Source organism: Equus asinus, chromosome 6 (assembly GCF_041296235.1).
Source record: "Equus asinus isolate D_3611 breed Donkey chromosome 6, EquAss-T2T_v2, whole genome shotgun sequence".
NCBI classification, from domain to species: domain Eukaryota; kingdom Metazoa; phylum Chordata; class Mammalia; order Perissodactyla; family Equidae; genus Equus; species Equus asinus.
The window spans coordinates 65,536,496-65,557,426 of NC_091795.1; the positions used below are offsets into that span (position 1 = coordinate 65,536,496).

Sequence of the window (20,931 nt, forward strand, 5' to 3'; positions counted from 1 at the left end):
TTTCACATGTGCTGACAAAGAATGAATTGAGACACAAGCCTTTTTTCCTTATGAATTTTTTCTTTAATTCACTGCTTTTCTTTTGATATCTTTATTTAAGCAAATATTTTAATATTAACAAAAGCAATACATGCTTGTTATAACAAATGCAAAAATACAGACTGTGTAAAGTTAAAGGACTACTTTTCAGTCCCATTTTCTGTACCTCTTAGAAATAATCATTCTTAACCATTTAGTGTATCACCCTCCAGATTTTTGGTTTTTGTCAACAAAATACATATATTTAGGCTTTGTTTTGTTTTACAGACATAGGATTTATACCAGTCTATCAAAATGTTATAATTATTATACCCCAAACAGAAAGAACCATGAAGCTGAGTTCTTGGAGAGCCAAGAGATTCTTTACGCGTTAGGGAAGAGGAGAAGCAGCTGCTAACTGGAAGCTGCTGTAACTTTACAGGCATATTTGAACTGCTGGTGAACTCTGGGATCCAGCCCATCGTACAACTTGCTGCCATCCTTACCTCTTCGTTTTCATAAGTTTTCAACCAGCAAGTTTTTTTCTGCTTGTTAAATTGAAGTTAGGGAGGAGGTAGGGAAAGAAAAAGACTGCGATTATTTTATAGAAATTAACCTACATCATTTTATAAGAATGAATATTACTGAGAAATGAAAATTCAGTTACACTGTCATAAGTTGATTATGAAAAAGAATAATGAGAGGAAGAGTTTTTCCTTATTTGATAACACTCAGAACCCCAAAGTGAAGTTTTCAAAATGAGAATGAAAAAAATAGGGAGAGTGGGGCCTGGCCTTGTTGCCAAGTGGTTAAAGTTCTGTGCTCCACTTCGGTGGCCCAGGTTCGCAGGTTCGGATCCCTGGTGCGGCCCTATTTCACTCATCAGCCATGCCGTGGAGGCATCCCACATACAAAGTAGAGGAAGATTGGCACAGATGTTAGCTCAGCCGTGCCATGGAGGCATCCCACATATAAAGTAGAGGAAGATTGGCACAGATGTTAGCTCAGGGCTAATTTTCCTCAAGCAAAAGAAAAAGAGGATTGGCAACAGATGTCAGCTCAGGGCGAATCTTCCTTACAAAAAAAAAAAGCAGGGAGAGTGGCTTGGTTGTATTATTTTCCTTAAGTAAACTAGTACTATCTCGTTAGTGTCTGTATGCAGGGTGAGAATCAACTTTTCTACCCTTTTTCTATGAAAGGAAGACCAGAAATAGTTCAGATTATCTTCAATTTGTCTTTCCAGAGAGTGCCTAGATTCAGTCAATTGGGATCGATGAGTGTGAGCTGCGTTGAGGAATATTTACCTGCCATAAAAGTAATTTAAGTGTTAAGATTTATAAAAAAATGAAGTTAAATAGGCCTTTGAAGAGGATGTGGGTGGTGTCAGTAAAGTCAGTAGGAAATTTCAGGTCCTAATGGTTGAGAATTCTGACCATAGAGGACATTAAATTGAGCTATTAAAACTTCTTCAGTTAGCATATTTGTAAATATTCTAAGATGAGAAACGCCAGTATGTAGGCCTACGTATAGGAAGAATGCTATGCTAGTATATCTAACTTTGATAGGTATTTTGGCTTGTCCTGAAAGGAAAAAATTACAGTAATACTGGGTAGTGAAGAACTCTTTAAAATCACTTTACTGTCAGGAAAAGCTGCATTAAATAAACTGTTTTCAAGCCAGAGTCTTGCTGTTCTTTTCTAGTTAATTTAAGTCAACAGAATAGCTGAAAATAAGGACCATAATGGATTTTTAGAGACCGTAACTCTTTTGTCTTAATTGAGTGGAGTTGATGCTCAACATCAATAAGCAGTGCATAAAATTGGGGATAAAACTGTTTGAAAAGACTCTTCTTTACATGCACAGTAAATCTTCATTTCCAGGATGGAAAATTAGTGCCAATGACTGTTTTCCACAAAACGGATTCTGAGGACTTGCAAAAGAAACCTCTCCTGGTACATGTATATGGAGCTTATGGAATGGACTTGAAAATGAATTTCAGGCCTGAAAGGCGAGTGTTGGTGGATGATGGATGGATATTAGCATATTGCCATGTTCGGTGAGTCAGCACATTTTACCTGGCCTGTGAGTGCTAGAGCATTGTGACAGATACCCAGAATAACAATTATGAGGGAGCAAAAGTTTATTTTCTCATTTGTATTGTTGAATATATGTATTCCTAAACCTATACTGGTAGAACTTGATTCGGTAATAGATTAGTCGATCCAAAACGCAAAGGAGTAGATTTTTAGGATTTTGTACCAGATTTTTAGGATTTTTAGAATAGATGTACCAGTCTCCATATTTAGTAACATTATAACTTCCATTTAATTCTGAGTTTATATTTTTCTAAAATAGGCTTTTAAGCTGGACTTTTTTCCACTCTGACTTCCATTTTATTTTAGTTGTTTTCAAGAAACAAATATTATTTTATATTTCTGCTTAAAATCCTTCACCACCTCCCAATCTCCACAGTAAAATTCAGATTCTTCAGTAAGTGTTTAACATCCTAGTGGTCTGGCTTATTCTGTAGTGGCATCTGTCCTCACTCCCCAGACACGGGCTGCGCTCCAGCCGTGCACCGCCTCCATGTCCAGCCTTGCTACATCCTTGCAGATGACAAGCTCCTTCCCCTCTGTGCTCTTGCAGATGCTATGTCTTTCAAGACTCGGCTTAAGTATCATTTCCTTCTTCAGCATTTGTGTTCCTGACTCCTGTATAGACCCCTGACCTGACAGGTGGATGTTCTTTCCTCTGCTTCTGTGAGACCTTAAGTACACTTGTGTTACAGCAGTAACCACATTGCTTGGTAACTGTTTCCATTCCCCACAAAATTATCCCCTTATCCAGATTTTTGCTTGTTTATATTTTTAAGGCCTGCATTTAGCACAATGCCTAATATTGTAAGCAGGCACTCAAAACGTATTTGTTGAATCAGTTTTTGATTATCTCTATCAGGGACTGGCAAACTTTTTTCTGAGAAACTAAATGGTAAACATTTTAGGCTTTGTAGGCCACATATGGTCTCTGTTGCATAACCCTTCTTAGCTCAAGGGCCATGCAAAAACAGGCCTCTGGGTAGATCTGGCCTACAGGCTGTAGTTTACTGACCCTGACCTATATCATTAATATTTTTTCCCCACTAAAACTGTTTTGCCCTTTAATTTCAGGGGTGGTGGTGAGTTAGGCCTCCAGTGGCACGCTGATGGCCGTCTAACTAAAAAACTCAATGGCCTTGCTGACTTAGAGGCTTGCATTAAGACGCTTCATGGCCAAGGCTTTTCTCAGCCAAGTCTAACAACCCTGACTGCTTTCAGTGCTGGAGGGGTGCTTGTGGGAGCATTGTGTAATTCTAGTCCGGAGCTCCTGAGAGCCGTGACTTTGGAGGTGAGTACACTCTATCTCTGTTGTTTACACAATGGGGAGGTGTGAAGCCATAGACTGCTCTAAGAAAAAAAGTTCTGTTACAGTTTTACCATAGCACAGGAGTGTAACAAAGCTTTTAAATTTTAAACACAGAATTGTAGCTCTGGGAGAACTTCTGAAGTTCTTTTAATCCAACTGCTTACCCTTTACTTACTCTTCTCTGACAGCATTCTTTATTAATTTTGAAGGATTTCCACTGAAGGATATTAACGGCTATTCCCATTGATCATTTTCTGTTTATAAGAACGTTTAGAGTTGGTGGAAAAGAGACAAAGCATATATGACTCTCCAGTTCCAGGAAGGCAGGCAGAGCACATAGTGGCTCTAGAAGGCCCAAAATCCAAGGACTCCACCGCCCGTCATCACGTCAGTCCTGGATTTAGGGGTATCACTTTTTAGATACTCCATTCTTAATAGCCTTTAGGGGTATTTTTTCTGTACTTTAATTAAAATATCTTACTCTCTTCTGAAAAGGTTGTATATTCTTTTCCTTGTGTCCCAAATTATGCAGTTACATAATAGCACCTCGTTTCACCTCCATGATTCTCCTGCTTCCTGGTTAGATACACTAGAAAATAATGATTTGGATGGAGAGAGTAAATTGTTTTCAGGTTTTTTTATTTTGGGGGTAGTACACACTCTGGGCTTGTATTAAAAGTAAATAGGTGTTATATAATCCTGATCTGTAAATCTATATTTTTAATAGGAATACTAAATATGGAGGGGAAAAAACCTATGAACAAAGATGATAATGGCAGGATTATTTACAGTACAAACAAAATGCAACTAACCTTTGATTTTTAGAAATTATGTTGACTTATAGAAAGGAAATAATCAGAAATATATGTGTAAGGATATTTATCCGTGTGCCTATAATAGTGAAGAATTGGAGTCAACCTAAATATCCAACAATAGAGGATTCATAGATGAGTCAAAATTCTTAATTAGAAGCACCAAAAACCAACTCTGACTAATTTCAGCAGCAAAGGGATTTATTAAAGGGTATTAGGTAAGGGTGGGCATAGAACCAGAAATATATCCCAAATATACCATAAAACTGGCCCAGTGAAGCTATCACTGCTGGTCACAAGTCACCTCACATTGCTAGTCCTGCTTCTAGAAACTTGATATAGCTGCGTCACTTTCACCAGAACAAATTTTCTGTGCTTCCTGCTTCTTCGAGTCACTAACTTTCCATTCAGTTTGGAGCACATTATGTCTGAGTGGTGGACCTGGGTCTAGTGGCTCCTCTCACGCGGTAGGAAAAGCTGGGAAAGGAACTCTCTGGCATTTAGTACGTCTACAGTGAGAGACAGGCTCGCTCTCGTAAGGTTAGGGTTACTCTGAATACAGAAAAGGAGTTCAGATGCTAGGCAGCCAAAGATAATTACATTTGCCCACTATACTTGGTTAATGTTAATACAAGAAAAGGCTGAAAAGCATGTTAACAAAAGACTATGAGGCTAAGTGAAAAAAGCAGCTGCCATTTTATTAAATGTTATAACACTGGTTGTAAGCCAATGAGTGATTTTCTCTTCTTTCAACTTGGGTGTTTTCCAGATTTTCTTCTATTAGCATTTATTACCTTTTTCTTAATATAAAATGTCGAACTGGTGAAGAAGAGTTTGTTCACGTGTTGTTGGGGTTTTAGTTTTAATTTTTAACCATTTTTAAGTGTACAGTTCAGTCGTGTTAAGTATATTCACATTGTTATGCAATCAACTTCCAGAACTTTTTTCATCTTGGAAAACTGAAACTCTATACCCATTAAATAGCAACTCCCTAATTTGCCCTTCCCCCAGCCTCTGGGAACCACCATCCTACTTTTTTGTGTGTGTGTGTGAGGAAGATTGGCCCTGAGCTAAGCTCTGTTGCCAGTCTTCCTCTTTTTGCTTGGGGAAAATTTTCCCTGAGCTAACATCTGCGCCAGTCGTCTTCTACTTTGTATGTGGACGCTGCCACAGCATGGCCTGATGAGCAGTGTGTGGGTCTGTGCCCAGGATGCCAACCCACAAATCCCAGGCTGCTGAAGCGGACTGCACAAACTTAACCACTACGCCACCGGGCTGGCCCCCCATTCTACCTTCTGTCTGTATGAATTTGACTACTCTTAAGCTACCTCCTATAGATGGAATCGTACAATATTTGTCTTTTGTAACTGGTTTATTTCACTTACATAATGTCCTCAAGGTCCATTGTGTTGAAGCATGTGTCAGAATTTCCTTCTTTTTAAGGCTGAATAATATTCCCTAGTCTCATTGTATGTGTATTTTGCTTACCCATTCATCCATCGATGGACACTTGGGTTTGCTAAAACATTACTGTCCCTATCAAAATATTAAACCTCAGGTAGTGAAAGACAGTGACTAGCTCTTGTGACTAGTACTGCTGTGAACCTGCGTGTACTCTTTGAGACCCTGCTTTCAGTTCTTTTAGGTGTATACCTAGGAATAGAATTGCTTTATTATATGGTAATTCTAAATTTAATTTTTTGAGAAAACAATATACTGTCTGCACTATTTTACATTCTTACAAACAGTACACAAGGGTTCCAATTTTTCCACATCCTTGCTGACACTTGTTTTGTTATTTTTTGGGGGTTTTTTTATTGTAGCTACCCTAATGGATGTGAGGTAGTAGCATTTACTACTTTTATATAATATATATACATATATATATATAAATAGAATGCACCAACTAAAAACAAAAATTGTGAAATCAGAAGATAAACACTTTCTTTTTATATAATTGTCATTTAAGGAGCCTGAATACACTAAAAGCCAATAAATCACAGGCCCTTGTTAAGGACTAAGTAATTAGTCTGGATTCTGGGAATCTACATGGTTTCTTGAACTTGGTTCTCTCATGTCAGCATGTATATTTATAAAGTATAATAATTCTCTGAAATTCATTTTACCAAGTTGTTAATCAAAGTTTAAGTTTCTTTGGCTTTATTTTTTAGGCACCTTTCTTGGATGTTCTCAACACCATGATGGACACTACACTTCCTCTGACATTAGAAGAATTAGAAGAATGGGGGAATCCTTCATCTGATGAAAAACACAAGAACTACATAAAACGTTACTGTCCCTATCAAAATATTAAACCTCAGGTAGTGAAAGACAGTTCTGATATGCCATTCTCAAGTGATAAGGAGGGGAAGGGGAATCAGAAGGTTCCTCACGCAAGCTGAGGCAGGAATTTAGTAGGGCTTTCGATTGTTTCTACTTAGAATACCCAAACACCTTTCGGCACCATCTCTGCTCATACTTCATGTTTGTTTCAATTTAATAACTGAGGAGAAAAGATTAGATGAAGTCATGGTCTCTCTAGTCAAATATGATACTCTAGATCTCTCAAGAATATCAAATGAAAAATCATCTAACACTTAGGGAAAAAAATTTGAAGGTAATTATTTTTCATAATCTATATGATGGATAGGAGTAATATAAATTCTTTGTACATCTGTTTACTTTCAGCATTATCCTTCAATTCACATCACAGCTTATGAAAATGACGAACGTGTACCTCTGAAAGGAATTGTAAACTATACTGAGAAACTCAAGGAAGCCATTATGGAGCATGCTAAGGACCCCAGTGAAGGTAGGAGAGCTCCTGGAAGCAGGGAACATAGCTAAATGGACTGTTAATACCATGCCGAGTAATGTGTTTTATGCTACAGACCAAATCATCTGCCCGTGATTTTGGACAAATAATTGTTTCTCCTATGTTGACTACCCAGTTGAAACATAAGATAACTATAAGTTCCTCTCTTCTTTTTCAAAGGACAGTATTAAAATAGGTAGGCAAGACATAAAGAAAATAGTCAATTTAAATATCAAATATAATTTGGAGATACAATATCATATAATCATTCATTCATTTAACTACATTAATTGAGCCATTATTCTTGGGAACCTCTAAAACAGATTCTGAAGTTTTTGCTCTGAAGTATCAGTGCCCAAATTCAATTTGCTTTAATTTTCTCTAGATCTTTAAATTTCGTTAGACAAGAACTCTTACCTTTTTTCCTTGCCAAGATGTGCCGAAACATTCCGGGCTCAGGCTGGGAGGCACCCACATAGAAGTTTTCAGACAGTTCCCGTGTATTTAGCTCCATGTCTCTCTTTCACCCATTGCTATAGTTGGTGTTTCCGGGTCACAAGACTCAGATTCCGCAGGGCCAGTTGGCCTCCTCCTGGGTTGCAGCCTTCTCCATAGGGCCCTACAGTTGTCTCTTCCATCCATCTTTCTCAGCCACTAGGCTTCCTCCTGCTTTTTTTGTTTCAGAAATTTGTCTTCTACTGCTTGCCCCTTCCCATCTCTTTCTTGGTGGTGGTGGTGGTTTATGTCTTTTTCCTTCACTATTATTTTGGGAGAAATGGGTCTCAATTGGCCAAAAACTTTCTAATTGTTTCATACGTTAATTCTTTCAGGCTATCAGACCCCCAACATTATTTTAGATATTCAGCCTGGAGGCAATCACGTGATCGAGGATTCTCACAAGAAGGTATGTTATCAAGCCCTCTCTGTTGACAGATCCCTAAGTATCTAAGATCCCTGTCCTAAGTAGCTAAGTGTGGTACTCAGCACTTCAGTGGTTGCAGCAGGGTTTATGACAGCTGCTTCACAACTGTCAGGTCTGTGGCCGAGACCCAAGAGCAGAAGGAGAAACAGTGAGTCAGTCAAGAGAAAGGGCTCTCTCTTGTACTTGATGAGAGAGCTTTGTTAAAGAAAGCAATTGGATCTGAATTGTTGGGAGCCGCCTTCTTGTGTCCAAATAAAGGTACCCCTGCCATAAATTCCCAAATAAAAGTACCCCTGCCATAAATTACTGACTTCAGGGTTAGGTGAAATGGATGGACAAAGGGAGATGTGAACATTGGAGTTTTAGCACAAAGGCCTGTCTAATTTTTAAAATGTGTTTCTTTTAGATTACAGCCCAAATTAAATTCCTGTACGAGGAACTTGGACTTGACAGCACCAGTGTTTTCGAGAATCTTAAGAAATATCTAAAATTCTGAAATGCTGCATTCAATGGGAATTGGAAACACACTGAAATAGTTCAGTCTTATTTCTGATTGGGTTAGCAAAAGTGAGATTTTTTTTTTTTAGGTTAGTAAATAATTTTTAAAAATTTGCTTCTCCACATTTTGTTTAGTGTACATCTCACTTGCTTATACTGTTCTCTCCATTGATGCCCCTTAGCCTAGGAAAGTAGTTTTCAAATCATGCTCCTTAGAAGGACATGGAGTAGAGGGTGAAAGGAGGATTGGTGACAGCAGAACTCTCCCTTCCCCATCAGAACAGCCTTGTTTTTGTGTATTTTACTAAGATGTTCTTTGAACAGTTTACAAGTCAAGGTCCTGCCTCTTTGCTAGTGAATGCTGTTGACACTTGGGCAGCAAGTCACCCTCCAATTTCTATGCCTGCATTTTATGGAAAAAGAATATTCTTCACATTCAAATTCATTAAATCATTCTAATAATCTGGAGTCCCAAGGTGTTCTGATCACTCTTATTGAGGCTATCTCAATAATATTACAAGTTTTGTGCACGCGATCATTTTCTTTTAAACATTTTATTATTCTTTAGAAACATTTGAGAACCTTTCCTAAAGCAGTTACATTCAAACTACAGAAATAACTAAGAATTAATGACTGTACATGAAGTTACTGCAAATGCTTATGAGAGAACAGAATGCTAGTGTCTTCATCTGTTTCATAGAAGCGCCCTAACACAAGCTGTACAGTATGTTAAACACACTGGAATAGCATGCCCGATTGGAAATAAAACATCTGTCTCTGAAAGCAGTTTGGTGATGAAGAAGATTCTTCGTGTTGTATTCAAGGATGTGTCCTTCTCCCTTGTCCAGTACAATGGCAGACGTGTCAACTTCACTGCGTTTGTAGGCAGAATTGGTACTTAACCTTATCCTCACTCTTGTGGGAATATCTGAAATCATTTCCTTTAGATTTAGCAGTGATGATTCTCCAAAATTCAGAACCACGAGAAAGACTGTGTCAATGCCATCCAGCTCTCTTGTGTACATGACAGAGTGGCTGTCATTCCTCAGATGACAAAACCAGCCCCTGCTAAGGAGCAGCTCATTGGCATGAAGCAAACTTAATTCTTGATATAACTTCAATGCTGATGTGGGCTGAGTCTTTTGGACCTATTTTTTAAAAAAGAGTATTAACATAAATGTTTGATTCTAACAGTTTTTAATATTTTTAGTATTAAATAAGGAATTATTTCCCAAAAACGCTTGCTTCAGTTTTGCCCCTTGAAATAACTTCCAAATTGTAAGTATAAGTAAGTAGATAAAAATAGATTATGTAACTACCGATGGAAATTGCAAGTGCAGGCTTTCGCCTTGTCTGGAAGTCATTGCAGTACGCACAGTGCTCTACCACATCTTGGCAGAGCTGATATAGACCACATTTGTTTTAGGAATCCCAGAACAAATGTCCTTGTCTAAGTTAGTGGATATTTAACTTGCCTAAATAATGTTACTTTATGCTATATTGTAACTGGCAGAAAAGCAGCCACCGGAGCCATGGACTCTGGGAACTTTTGGTGAATTGGGGCTTCTCTGTTCTCTTTTGTAGAATAATGTGTAGGTTGCTGTAACTTCACTAGACATATATTTCTTGCATAGCCAATGATGAACAGAAAGTTGCAAAAAAGGATGTAAAGCAAAACACTGCCTAAAGTAAAAGTTAGAAATTGGACTTTTTTTTTTTACCCATAAAGGTAATATATGTCCATTAAAGATTTGGGTTTATTTTACAGCCATGCAAAACAATGTAACTTAATATTGTACTTTTCTTGCTTTTTTTCCTTTAACATTTCAAGCATCTAACCTCCATAAATGTCATTTTAATGAATATTGAAGTATTATTTAAAGAATAATACTCTGTTAAATGGTTATACCATACTTAACCATTCCCTTTCATTTCAACATTCGAGTTTCTAATATTTTCTTATATTATTAATGCTCCCACCCTTACTTGGATTATTTATTTAGGATATAAATAGCAGAAAAACAATTACTATGTCAAAGAGTATGGACACTTGATACATAATGCCAAATTATTCTTCATAAGAGCTGTTGCCAAATCAGTGATAATATTCATTTCACTGTACTCTTGCCAGCCATCACTCCAGTGATGGTTGTGGTGGTGGTTGTCGTCATTTGGGGGCAGGTGCCTAATGTGCGGTCTTTAATGAATATCTAATGAATGTTTGAAAAAAATGATTATTCTCTGTTTATCAGGTACAAAGGTATTTATGGTACATGTATATGGTATGTGTATATGACTTGTCAAATTACTATTAACATTTTCTATAGCCTTAGATAATGCATGAAAAAGCATAGTTCAGTGCCACTCACATAAGAAGTGCCCAATAAGTGTTAACTATTATTTTTGTCTACTTGGTTTTACCACCTTCTAAAAGTATGTTGAAGTGTCTCTCTGTCATTGTGGATTTGTCAGTTTCTCTCTGCATTTCTCAGAGTACTTGTTTTATATATTTTGAAGCTATTGTTAGATGATAGATTCATGATTTGTAGTGGAATGTTCTTTTATCAATTTTTGAAAATTGCCCTTGTCTCATAATGCTTTTCATATTGAATTCTATTTTGTCTGCTATTAAATATTTCCATACCTGCTTTGCGTAAGTTTATTTTTTTAATGGGAAATGCATGCACACCATATAAAACTCACTTATAAGAACATATACAATTAAAATGTTTTCTTCAACACCATCCCCTAGCTTCCCAGTGCCTCTGTGATAACACTTTTACTTTTTATGTACTCTTTCATTTTTATGCATCATATGAAATTATACATTCTGTGCCTATGCCAACATATGTAGACATACTTTTTTTTCTTTACACAAATTGTGCCATGTTATTACCATTTTGTACCCTGTTTTTTATTTATTACATTTTAGACCTGGTCTCATGTCAATGCACATAGAACTCCTTTTTTTTTTAAAAGCTGCATACAAGTTCATTGTATAGATTAACCATAATTGATTCAGTTGGTTTTCTATTGATAAAATATTTAAATCACTTCCAGAATCTTCTGCTATTGAACACAGTGCTGCAGAGTAGAGATCCTTGAATATTTATCATTTTCCACATGTGCAAGTATTCCTACATAGATACCTGGGAATTAAATTACTAGGTAAAAGGTTTATGCATTTTTTGTTTTGATAGCTATAGCCAGGTGGCAAACTTTATTTTTATTAGTATTTGGCTGTGATATCTTTATTTTATTTCTTTGTGTCCTTTTAGCTATGTCTTCGATGTCAGAGTTTGTCTAGTTATCTAATCTTTTTTATCTTTTAACAGGTGAATTTAAACCCATTTATATTTGTGATTACCATATGTTTAGACATAACCCTATAGACTTATTTTATCTTTTATTTATAGTTGTACTATTGTTTTCTGCTTTTTAGCTTTTTATTGGGTCAGTTGGTTTTTTAATGTAATTTTTTCCTTCTGATGTTCTTTGAAAATTATATATTTATATCTGTTCTTCTAATGGTTACCCTTAAAATTGTAATGACCATTTTAAAATATATTTTTCTCAACATATGGTGCAATGCTGTCCAATATGGTAGCCACTAGCTGCTGAGCACTTGAAATGTTGCTGGTGTGAGACAGGAACTGAATTTTTAATTCTATTTAATTTTAATAGTCACATTGGTTAATGGCTACTGGGCAGCTCATATCTAGAGGGAGTTAACTCTGTTTCCATCCCCTATAAGGATAAGTGCTTTAGCCTGCTGGCTCACACTCGCTCGCTCTCTCACACGCACACTCTCTCTGCCACAACTTCCCATATAGAAATAAGTGACTAAAATTTTTGTTCCAGAAACCTTATTTTACATTATGTATCAAAAATTATTTAAGTTTTGTGGTTCCTTTCGAAACTTCCTGTGTTTTATGTATCATGTCTTCCTTTTAGATTCGTTTTTGGTTTTGGTAGAGTTCCCAATTATTTTTTCAGAAACTGGCTATACATGGTAAAATTTGGACCCTTGCTTTTCTCTCTCTCTTTTGCTCTTATTCTTGAATTCTAGTTTGAATGGATATAGGATTCTAGGTTTAAAATCTAAGTTTTCATCACAGCTTTGAAGATAAAGTTCTAATGTGTTCTAGTATCCAGTTGAGAAGTCTGATGCCAGTCTTAATTCTCAGGCCTTTTCTCAGATAATCTCTTTTTGAGTTTGGTTTCTTTCTGCGTATTTTTAGGGTTTTCTCTTTGTTTTTGCCATTCTAGAATAAGATGAAGTCTTCTGTTATCTCTGGGTTATTTTTTTCTTTATTTCTTTGATTACATGTTTCCCTACAGTCTCTGTTCTCTTGTAGAATCCCTTTCTGTTGTATGTTGGAATTTCTAGATTTATCCTTCACATATCAAAGATTTTCTCTTTATGCTGTAACTTCTTTGCCTTTTACAGTGCATTCTGGAACAAACCCCTCAGTCAGTTTTCCAGCACACTAATTAGAATTTCTGTCTATTTCATTGTTTATTTTGACAATATTTTACATTCCTAAGATATCTAATCACTTCTTTAAAAGAGAGTCAAGGGGCCAGCCCAATGGTGCAGTGGTTAAGTTCACACGTTCTGCTTCGGCGGCCCAGGGTTCGCCAGTTCAGGTCCCAGGTGCGGACGTATGCACTGCTTGTCAAGCCATACTGTGGTAGGCGGCCCACATATAAAGTGGAGGAAGATGGGCACAGATGTTAGCTCAGGGCCAGGCTTCCTCAGCAAAAAGGAGCATCGACAGCAGATGTTAGCACAGGGGTAATCTTCCTCAAAAAATAAATAAAAAGCACTGGAAGTGGTGAAAATGCAGTTAAATATAAAAGATATTTTAAGAATAGAACAATAGTCTATAGGGCATTTGTTTATACGAACAGTGAAGTCTTAATGTTTGTTGTTTTCTCTGCTTTCTACAATGTTCTGTTAGGAATGGTGTCTCTCTCTGACGGTCTTAATTTTTCTCAAATGTAGTGTGATTCTTGGCGCATTTTAGTGATCCTGGTGATACTGTTGCATTTTGAGTTGTTGCATTTTTTCCTTGTTTGCCTGTCTTCAGTCACCGGCCTTTACTAATTGTGAGAAACTGAGTTGGAGGTAGGTCTGGGTGTAAGGGTTCTTTTCCTGTTTAATGGTGATAAGCTACCTAGGGTCCTACCTTCTGGCTTCATTTCTGAGAGCATTCTAAAATGCTCTCTAAAATGACATCACTAAAATTAGGTGTTCTTTTCCCTCTTTTCTTTGTTCTGCTGTGCTTGTAGAAGTTTGACACTGTTTCAGGCTTTGCTCTACTCATTCCGAGATGAATATGATCAGATGAATATGATCACCAAACTGGCATTGGGTTCCCTCCTCAGGGCAGTGGGCTAGGACCAGCCCTGCCGCACCCCGCCTGCACCTCCTAGAGCTGTTTTCACCTCTGTATTTTAGACTTAGGTTTCTATGCTTTTCTCTGTAATCTTAATTTTACTTTCCATCTTTTAGAAATTACTTAAATTCTCACCTGTTTCTAGGGCTATTGTGGTCGTATTAAAATGGTATTGCCTGAGACTTTTGATTATGATTTTAGCATGCCTCCAAACATTATTCATGACTTTTTTTTTTTAAGATTGGAACCTGAGCTAACATCTGTTGCCAATCTTTTTTTTTTTCTTTTTTCCTTCCTCTTCTCCCCTAAGCCCCCCAGTACATAGTTGTATATTCTAGTTGTGAGTGCCTCTGGCTGTGCCATGTGGGACACCGCCTCAGCATGGCCTGATGAGCGGTGCCATGTCCGCGCCCAGGATCCAAACTGGTGAAACCCTGGGCTCCTAAAGTGGAGCATGCAAATTTAACCACTCGGCCATGGGGCCAGCCCCATTATTCACGATCATTTTAAAGACTTGGCTAATCTAATAGAAAAAATTTTTTTCATTGTTTTAATTTGTATTTACATTTTTCTGTCTTTGCTGGTATACATCTTAAGGTAGGCTTTCTTACATACTGGATTCAGATTGGCCCATGGGAACATTTTGGACATTTGGACATAATGAAATCAATAGATGAACTTAATCCAAAATACAAATGTAAAAATACATATTTTGTGTTTTCAATGACCTACGAATATATAAAACAAAGCTTATACTATCCCAGAATCCTCTGTAGTGCTTGGAGTGGGGAGTTGTGGGAACAGGAGGGTTTGCATGGAGTTTTATATCAGAGTAATCTGGGGAGTGTTTTCAAAATACTTAGTAGATTGAAGTGAAAGGGTGCTATAGAATTTTTAAGTATCTGCATATGATGCCAATAATTTCTCTTCCTCTAAAGTGTTTTCCAGTGAAATTTTCACTAGTACATGACAGTGGAATCTCCTTTTACTCATCTAAAGTCATTTCATAATTTCCTGGTCTAAGGAAATGTACTTAGCACTTCGCTGGAATTTATACATTCCTGTTTAGGAAATCTGCTGAACTTGGCAAACTTGATCACCATGAGAACAGAAACTAGTATAGGCAAGAGCGGAAGAGTGTGCTTTTCCAGAACAGCTGCTTTTAGAGAATATTCATGTCTTCAGTTTCTTTAGGTAAACAGCCCTGCTCGCAATTTCGCGTTACCCTAGACAGACTGACTGACCTACCTTCCTTCCATCCTTCCTTTTGAGGCAGGGAAAGGAGTAGGGATGGCTGGGCGTGCTGAAAGACCTCTGTAATTTCCCTAATGGCTCAAAGCCCTTAGTTAAAGTCATCCCAATGAAGAATTGTATATTCTGTATGATACTTCAGATGGTACACTTCTGTACCAGTTTGTATTTTCATAAAAACGTGACTTACAAACTCCTTAAAAATTAAAACTGCAAGAGACGTCTATGTGATAGATTTAAAGAGCGTTAATTAAGGTTTTAGACACACTCAGGGTACTGTATGTTAGCACAGAAACTCATTTCTTATTTCCAGATCAGCATAAAATTTTCATTGATACTTACGTCAACATTCACAGTGTGGTAATCTGAACTGGTAGGTAACCAGGTATGATTGCCTTCAGAAAAACCAGCATTCGAGCTATTGTCCCACTGCATTGGTGACTTTGAGAAAAGGGTATCCTATGGCAAAAGACCAGAAAGAGAAAACAGTGGTCCAGTTATTAAAAGATATGCAATTCGGCCATGATTTACTTCATAATTATTTAATTCCCTATATTTCTTAGTTAATACTTGTATTCATTAGCATTCATAACAAGAAGGCCTTATCATTCAATACAAAAATGAGTTTTACACTTTTTTTTGAGGAAGATTAGCCCTGAGCTAACATCTGCCAATCCTCCTCTTTTTGCTGAGGAAGACTGGCCCTGAGCTGACATCATGCCCGTCTTCCTTTGCTTTATATGTGGGATGCCTACCACAGCATGGCTTGCCAAGTGGTGCCATGTCCACACCTGAGATCCAAACCGGCAAACCCCAGGCTGCCAAAGCGGAACGTGTACACTTAACCACTGCGCCCCCAAACTTGCCCCCAGTTTTACACTTTTAATTGGAAAATAAGTTGATGTTTTGAGTTTGAATGACTGTACTAACTGAACTTTGCTACATGCTTGGAATCTGCTGCTTTTCCCTAAAAATGGGTAATGTAGGATTTCAAAATGTGCTGTTACCAACTCATTCTACTGTGATACAGCAATGGTAAATTCAAGTACGTGGCCATGTATAAGTGAGCCTACATTCTCTCTACTTTTATCCAGCCTGGTATTGCACATGAGTGCAGACACAAATTTAGGAGCTAAAATAGAAAAAGTTTCACTTTGACCAAATAGTAGGGAAATTGGATCTCATACAATTGAAAGCTAACCATACAAATTACAGGTTCAAGATCACTCATCTGCCCAGGAACACAATTGTGAGATCTGTAGCCTCCAACAAAATGAAAACCACTCAAATATGAGGCTGTGCACCACACTGGTTACCACAGAAGGAGGACTTTGCGCTGTGGTCCAATGGGATCTGGCAGTACAGACAAGCACTATGATAAATGTTCCTAACGCCATGTTTCAGATAGAGGACAATGAGTAATACTCCACACTCAAAACACTGGTTCTCAAATTTTAGTGTGCCTAAGAATCATCTGGAAAGCATCTTTAAAATGCAGATTCCTAGGCTCTGCACAAGAAATTAAGTTGTGTGGCTCAGGAAGCAGTTGGGGTTTTTTTGCTGAGGAAGATTTGCCCTGAGCTAACTTCCTTTGCCAATCCGCCTCTTTTTGCTTGAGGAGGATTCGTCCTGAGCTAACCCATTACAAATCTTCCTCTACTTTGTATGTGGGCTGCTGCCACAGCATGGCCACTGACCAGCAGTGTAGGTGTGCACCAGGGAACTGAACCCAGGCCACTGAAGCAGAGCGTGCCGAACTTAACCACTAGGCCAGGGGGCTGGCCCAGGAAGCAGGATTTTTAACAAGCTCTCTGACCAAGAAAGCTGAGAATTCTCATTGCCCAACAGTAAGAAAGGAAAGCAAAGTCGTCATGAGTTTCAGCAGAATAGAAATGGTAAATTCTCTGATTTGGCAAAAAATATTTGGTGTGGTGTGTGGTTAAATTATAAGAACTTACAACATTATAGCTTTCGTTGAGATTTGTGGCTAAAATATTTCCCATTCCTATTTCTTCCCCATAGTAAGTTATGGGAGTTCCAGGGAGTGTGAAAACAAGCATGTTCATGACGTTGACATACTCTTTCCCCAGACGAGACATCAGCCGGGCATTGTCTGGTCCACTGATCTGAAAGACAGATATTTTTAAGAACGCAGCTCTATACACAGTTTCTGGAAGAGTTACCCTATTTCACAAAAAGCTTGCCAGGCAGAAAACCAAGGTTAGCCATCGGTGCCTTGGTATGACCAAGCCGGGACTTGAATCCTAATCCTGCTACTTGCTGTGTGACTGACCAGCCTACGTGTTAGCCATTCATCTGATCAACAAAATGGTGATAATTTACTTCACAATGATATTGCAAATAAGATAAAATCTATGAGGGTGCATATTAATATTTTCACACATTTGGATAAGAATTTTGATGGGAAAGAAAACAAAAATGTTGCCCCCAGAGAGAGCAGGATAAGGAGAGAACAGGTGGAGGGGACAGGGTGGGAGAAAGACTTCTGATGTGTCCCTTTTAGTGTGTGTATGTGACTTTTGAACTATTCAAAACAAAATTTAAAGGTAAGTCAACTTTTATAAAGAAATTTATGTAGTCCAAGAGGAAATTCTGTAGTGTTTTCTATTTTTAAATATATTTCTATGTTAAATGCTCTAATTACATACTATAACATCTAGTCCTTATTTAAGAATTTATTTAAATCACCCAACAACTCTCATATATCATAGCTCATAGCTCAATATCATGCATATGCTGAGCATGGCAATTTACTGTTTAAAAAGTACTTTCGGGCCAGCCCAGTGGCACAGGGGTTAAGTGCACACATTCTGCTTCGGCGGCACGGGGTTCACTGGTTTGGATCCCGGGTGCAGACATGGCACCACTTGGCAAGCCATGCTGTGGTAGGCGTCCTACATATAAAGTAGAGGAAGATGGGCACGAATGTTAGCTCAGGGCCAGTCTTCCTCAGCAAAAAGAGGAGGATTGGCAGCAGATATTAGCTCAGGGCTGATCTTCCTCAAAAAAAAAAGTACTTTCACACCTATGTTATATCTTATTCCCCACTCCACTACAGTGCTGTTGGGTGTTATCTCCATTTTACAAATGATGAAACAAGCTCTGAGAAACTGTATCATTTATTTCAACTCAAGGTTTGAGGCAGAACCAGCCTTTGAACTTGAGTCTGAATATAGGAACTTGGTTGTTACAATTCAGGAAAAGGGAGGTTGCTTTTATTTATTTATTTATTTATTTATTTATTTTGAGAGGTACTAAAGTACATCTGTAAAGTATTTTTCTATTTTTATGACCAGAAAATTGGATCAAATTTTGCTTCTATTTATTCTTCTCATTATCTTGAGGGCATCTGACAAGAAACTGACTTCTTGAGCCTTCTGGACTATAACACTTTTTTTTTTTTTAAGATTTTATTTTTCCTTTTTCTCCCAAGGCCCCCCAGTACATAGTTGTGTATTTTTAGTTGTGGGTCCTTCTAGTTGTGGCATGTGGGGCCCCGCCTCAGCATGGCTTGATGAGTGGTACCATGTCCACGCCCAGGATTCAAACTGGCAAAACCCAGGCCGCCAAAGCAGAGCACACAAACTTAACTACTCAACCACAGGGCCAGCCCCAGGACACTTTCTTTTTTCAGAACTGAAATCAAGAAATATTTCCATAGGTAGTTCACAGCAGTGGACAGAGATCAGGGCCTCTCACAGGCTGAGAGGTGCCAATCGCCTGTGGTACCTGAGACTCAGTATATGAAAGAACAAGTGCTGAAACTACATTATAAAATTTGTGATACAGGGGCACTTCTGGAATGGGGCACCAGGGCCTCCAAAAATCACCACAAAAGCAAGGAGAAAACTAGCAAAAACTGTAAAAATCCATTTTTTCAGAACTCTGGAAATTAACTAAAGGCTTGGAACAATCCAAGGAGTATTTATTCAAGGAAAAAAAAAAAAACTGGAGGGGCCAGCCTGGTGGCGTAGTGATTAAGTTCACACACTCCACTTCAGTGGCCTGGGGTTCGTGAGTTCAGGTCCCAGGTGCAGACCTACACACCGCTCATCAAGCCATGCTGTGGCGGTGTCCCACAAAATAGAGGAAGATTGGCACAGATGTTAGCTTAGGGACAATCTTCCTCACCAAAAGAAAAGAAAAGAAAAACAACTGGATCTCAGAACAGCAAGCTTTGTGTCATTTTAACTTGCCCTAATTTCATGCCCCTCCACTCAGATCCTTGACAGTCTTGAAAAGCAGCAGTCTTGCACCTACAGTAGCTGTGCAAACCAGCAGCCAGCAGCCGCTGGAGGGGCAGAATAGGCTTAATGTTCACCAAAAGCTTCATCTCTAGAGAACTGTCACTCTCTGACATTTCTAGCAGCTTGCTTTTGGTTGGGTTTTTTTATTTGATCTGACTCAGAGCTGACTTTGTGCAGACAGCCCCTGTCCCCAACGTATTTGCAAAAACAATCAGCAGCAGTTATTTAACAGCTGCCTGAGGGTATTACCAACGGGGGCTAAACAGAGACTGACCCAAAAACTGAAATAGCTGGGGAAGAGATGTCCAAAAGGGGCTTTGAAAGGCTCTGACAGACTGCTGGAACCTAGAAGGCTACACCCATGTTCAGGGCTGTGCAGATGCCCAGGGAAGACCTGAGAAGACTAATCTCTCACCTCTGGCTAACCTTGAGGTTCTGTGCAAACAGAAAGTGAAGACTGAAGCAGAATTGTAAACTGCCTGTGAGAGTGTTGAACTCGTGCCCCAACACACACACGCAGAGCCCCTCAGCAAAGGCTGGGAGACTTACTGGTTCAAGGCGTTTCAAGAGTCTCTTTCTAGTCATTAGCTGACCAATAAGCCAACCACAGACTTGAGTGGCCACACACAACAAAGAGCATAGATTTTGCAGAAAATCACTAAAGAATCAAACAGCAACAACAAACACTGGGAAGGGAAAAATGTGATTTCCAGAATTTCTACACTGTATTATTTTAAATATCCAGCTTTCAACAACAACAAAAAAGAATACAAGATATGCAAAGAAACAGGAAAGTATGTCTATACGCAGGGGAAGAAAAGCAGTCAATAGAAAATGTGGCTGAGGAAACCCAGACATGGAACTTACTGGACAAAGAGTTTAAGTCAACTATTATATCTATGTTCAAAAAACTAAACTATAACTAAAGAATTTAAAGAAAGTATGAGAACAATGTCTCATCAAATAGATACTATCAATAAAAGGAAATAAATAAATACTATCAATAAAGGGACAGTGGCTCACTATAAACAATCACCAAATAAGGGAAAGGTGAAGGTTACTTAGAGACCACATGCCCCTCGATTTAGAAGTGACTGATCACCAAGCCCACCAGAACCAGATGTGCCCAGCTGGGCATGAGGACTTACCATCCAGTTAGGCCATTTTCCTTCTGGCATGTTTTCCATCCAGGATGTGATAATCTCAAACACACTGCTCCCAGAAGGAGTTTCCAGCCTCGTGAGGTAATCGTTGAAGGGAAAATCTGCTTCTTCGATAAAAGGCAACCCGTAGTACATCATGGTCCTGTCAATTCTCTCTCCATTGGCTTCGGTCCCCATGAACCTGTAAGAGTTGGCAGGGTGCGGCCTCTTCAGGGCCTGTCAGGAGACTGGGAAAGTGCTTGTATCTGATTGGCTAGATGTGGGGGGTGAATGCACCTATTAGTCGTATCAGGCTGGGCCTCACTAGGAGCATAATCAAGCCAGATGACCGAGAAATGGCATGCTGGGTCACCTAGACACTTCCTCATTGTAATAAACCC

At 38.5% G+C, this 20,931-nt stretch overlaps 2 protein-coding genes across 18 annotated transcripts in view; one reads left to right on the top strand and one right to left on the bottom strand.

Moving 5' to 3' along the window:
• Positions 1–11,115, top strand: part of PREPL (prolyl endopeptidase like) — a 40,478-nt gene extending 29,363 nt beyond the window's left edge. For all 12 annotated transcript variants that reach the window (XM_070512149.1, XM_070512151.1, XM_070512156.1 and 9 more), the window contains 6 exons: positions 1,899–2,074; positions 3,186–3,402; positions 6,404–6,553; positions 6,921–7,044; positions 7,878–7,951; positions 8,376–11,115. In XM_070512149.1, coding sequence (XP_070368250.1) covers positions 1,899–2,074; positions 3,186–3,402; positions 6,404–6,553; positions 6,921–7,044; positions 7,878–7,951; positions 8,376–8,465 — 831 coding nt within the window. In that variant the 3' untranslated portion in view covers positions 8,466–11,115. The remainder of the gene's footprint in view (positions 1–1,898; positions 2,075–3,185; positions 3,403–6,403; positions 6,554–6,920; positions 7,045–7,877; positions 7,952–8,375) is intronic.
• SLC3A1 (solute carrier family 3 member 1) overlaps positions 9,175–20,931 on the bottom strand; it is a 52,356-nt gene continuing 40,599 nt past the window's right edge. For all 6 annotated transcript variants that reach the window (XM_044772339.2, XM_044772345.2, XM_044772344.2 and 3 more), the window contains 4 exons: positions 20,537–20,732; positions 17,079–17,246; positions 15,463–15,579; positions 9,175–9,615 (listed from right to left, as the gene is read on the bottom strand). In XM_044772339.2, the coding sequence (XP_044628274.1) occupies positions 9,175–9,615; positions 15,463–15,579; positions 17,079–17,246; positions 20,537–20,732 (922 nt within the window). The remainder of the gene's footprint in view (positions 9,616–15,462; positions 15,580–17,078; positions 17,247–20,536; positions 20,733–20,931) is intronic.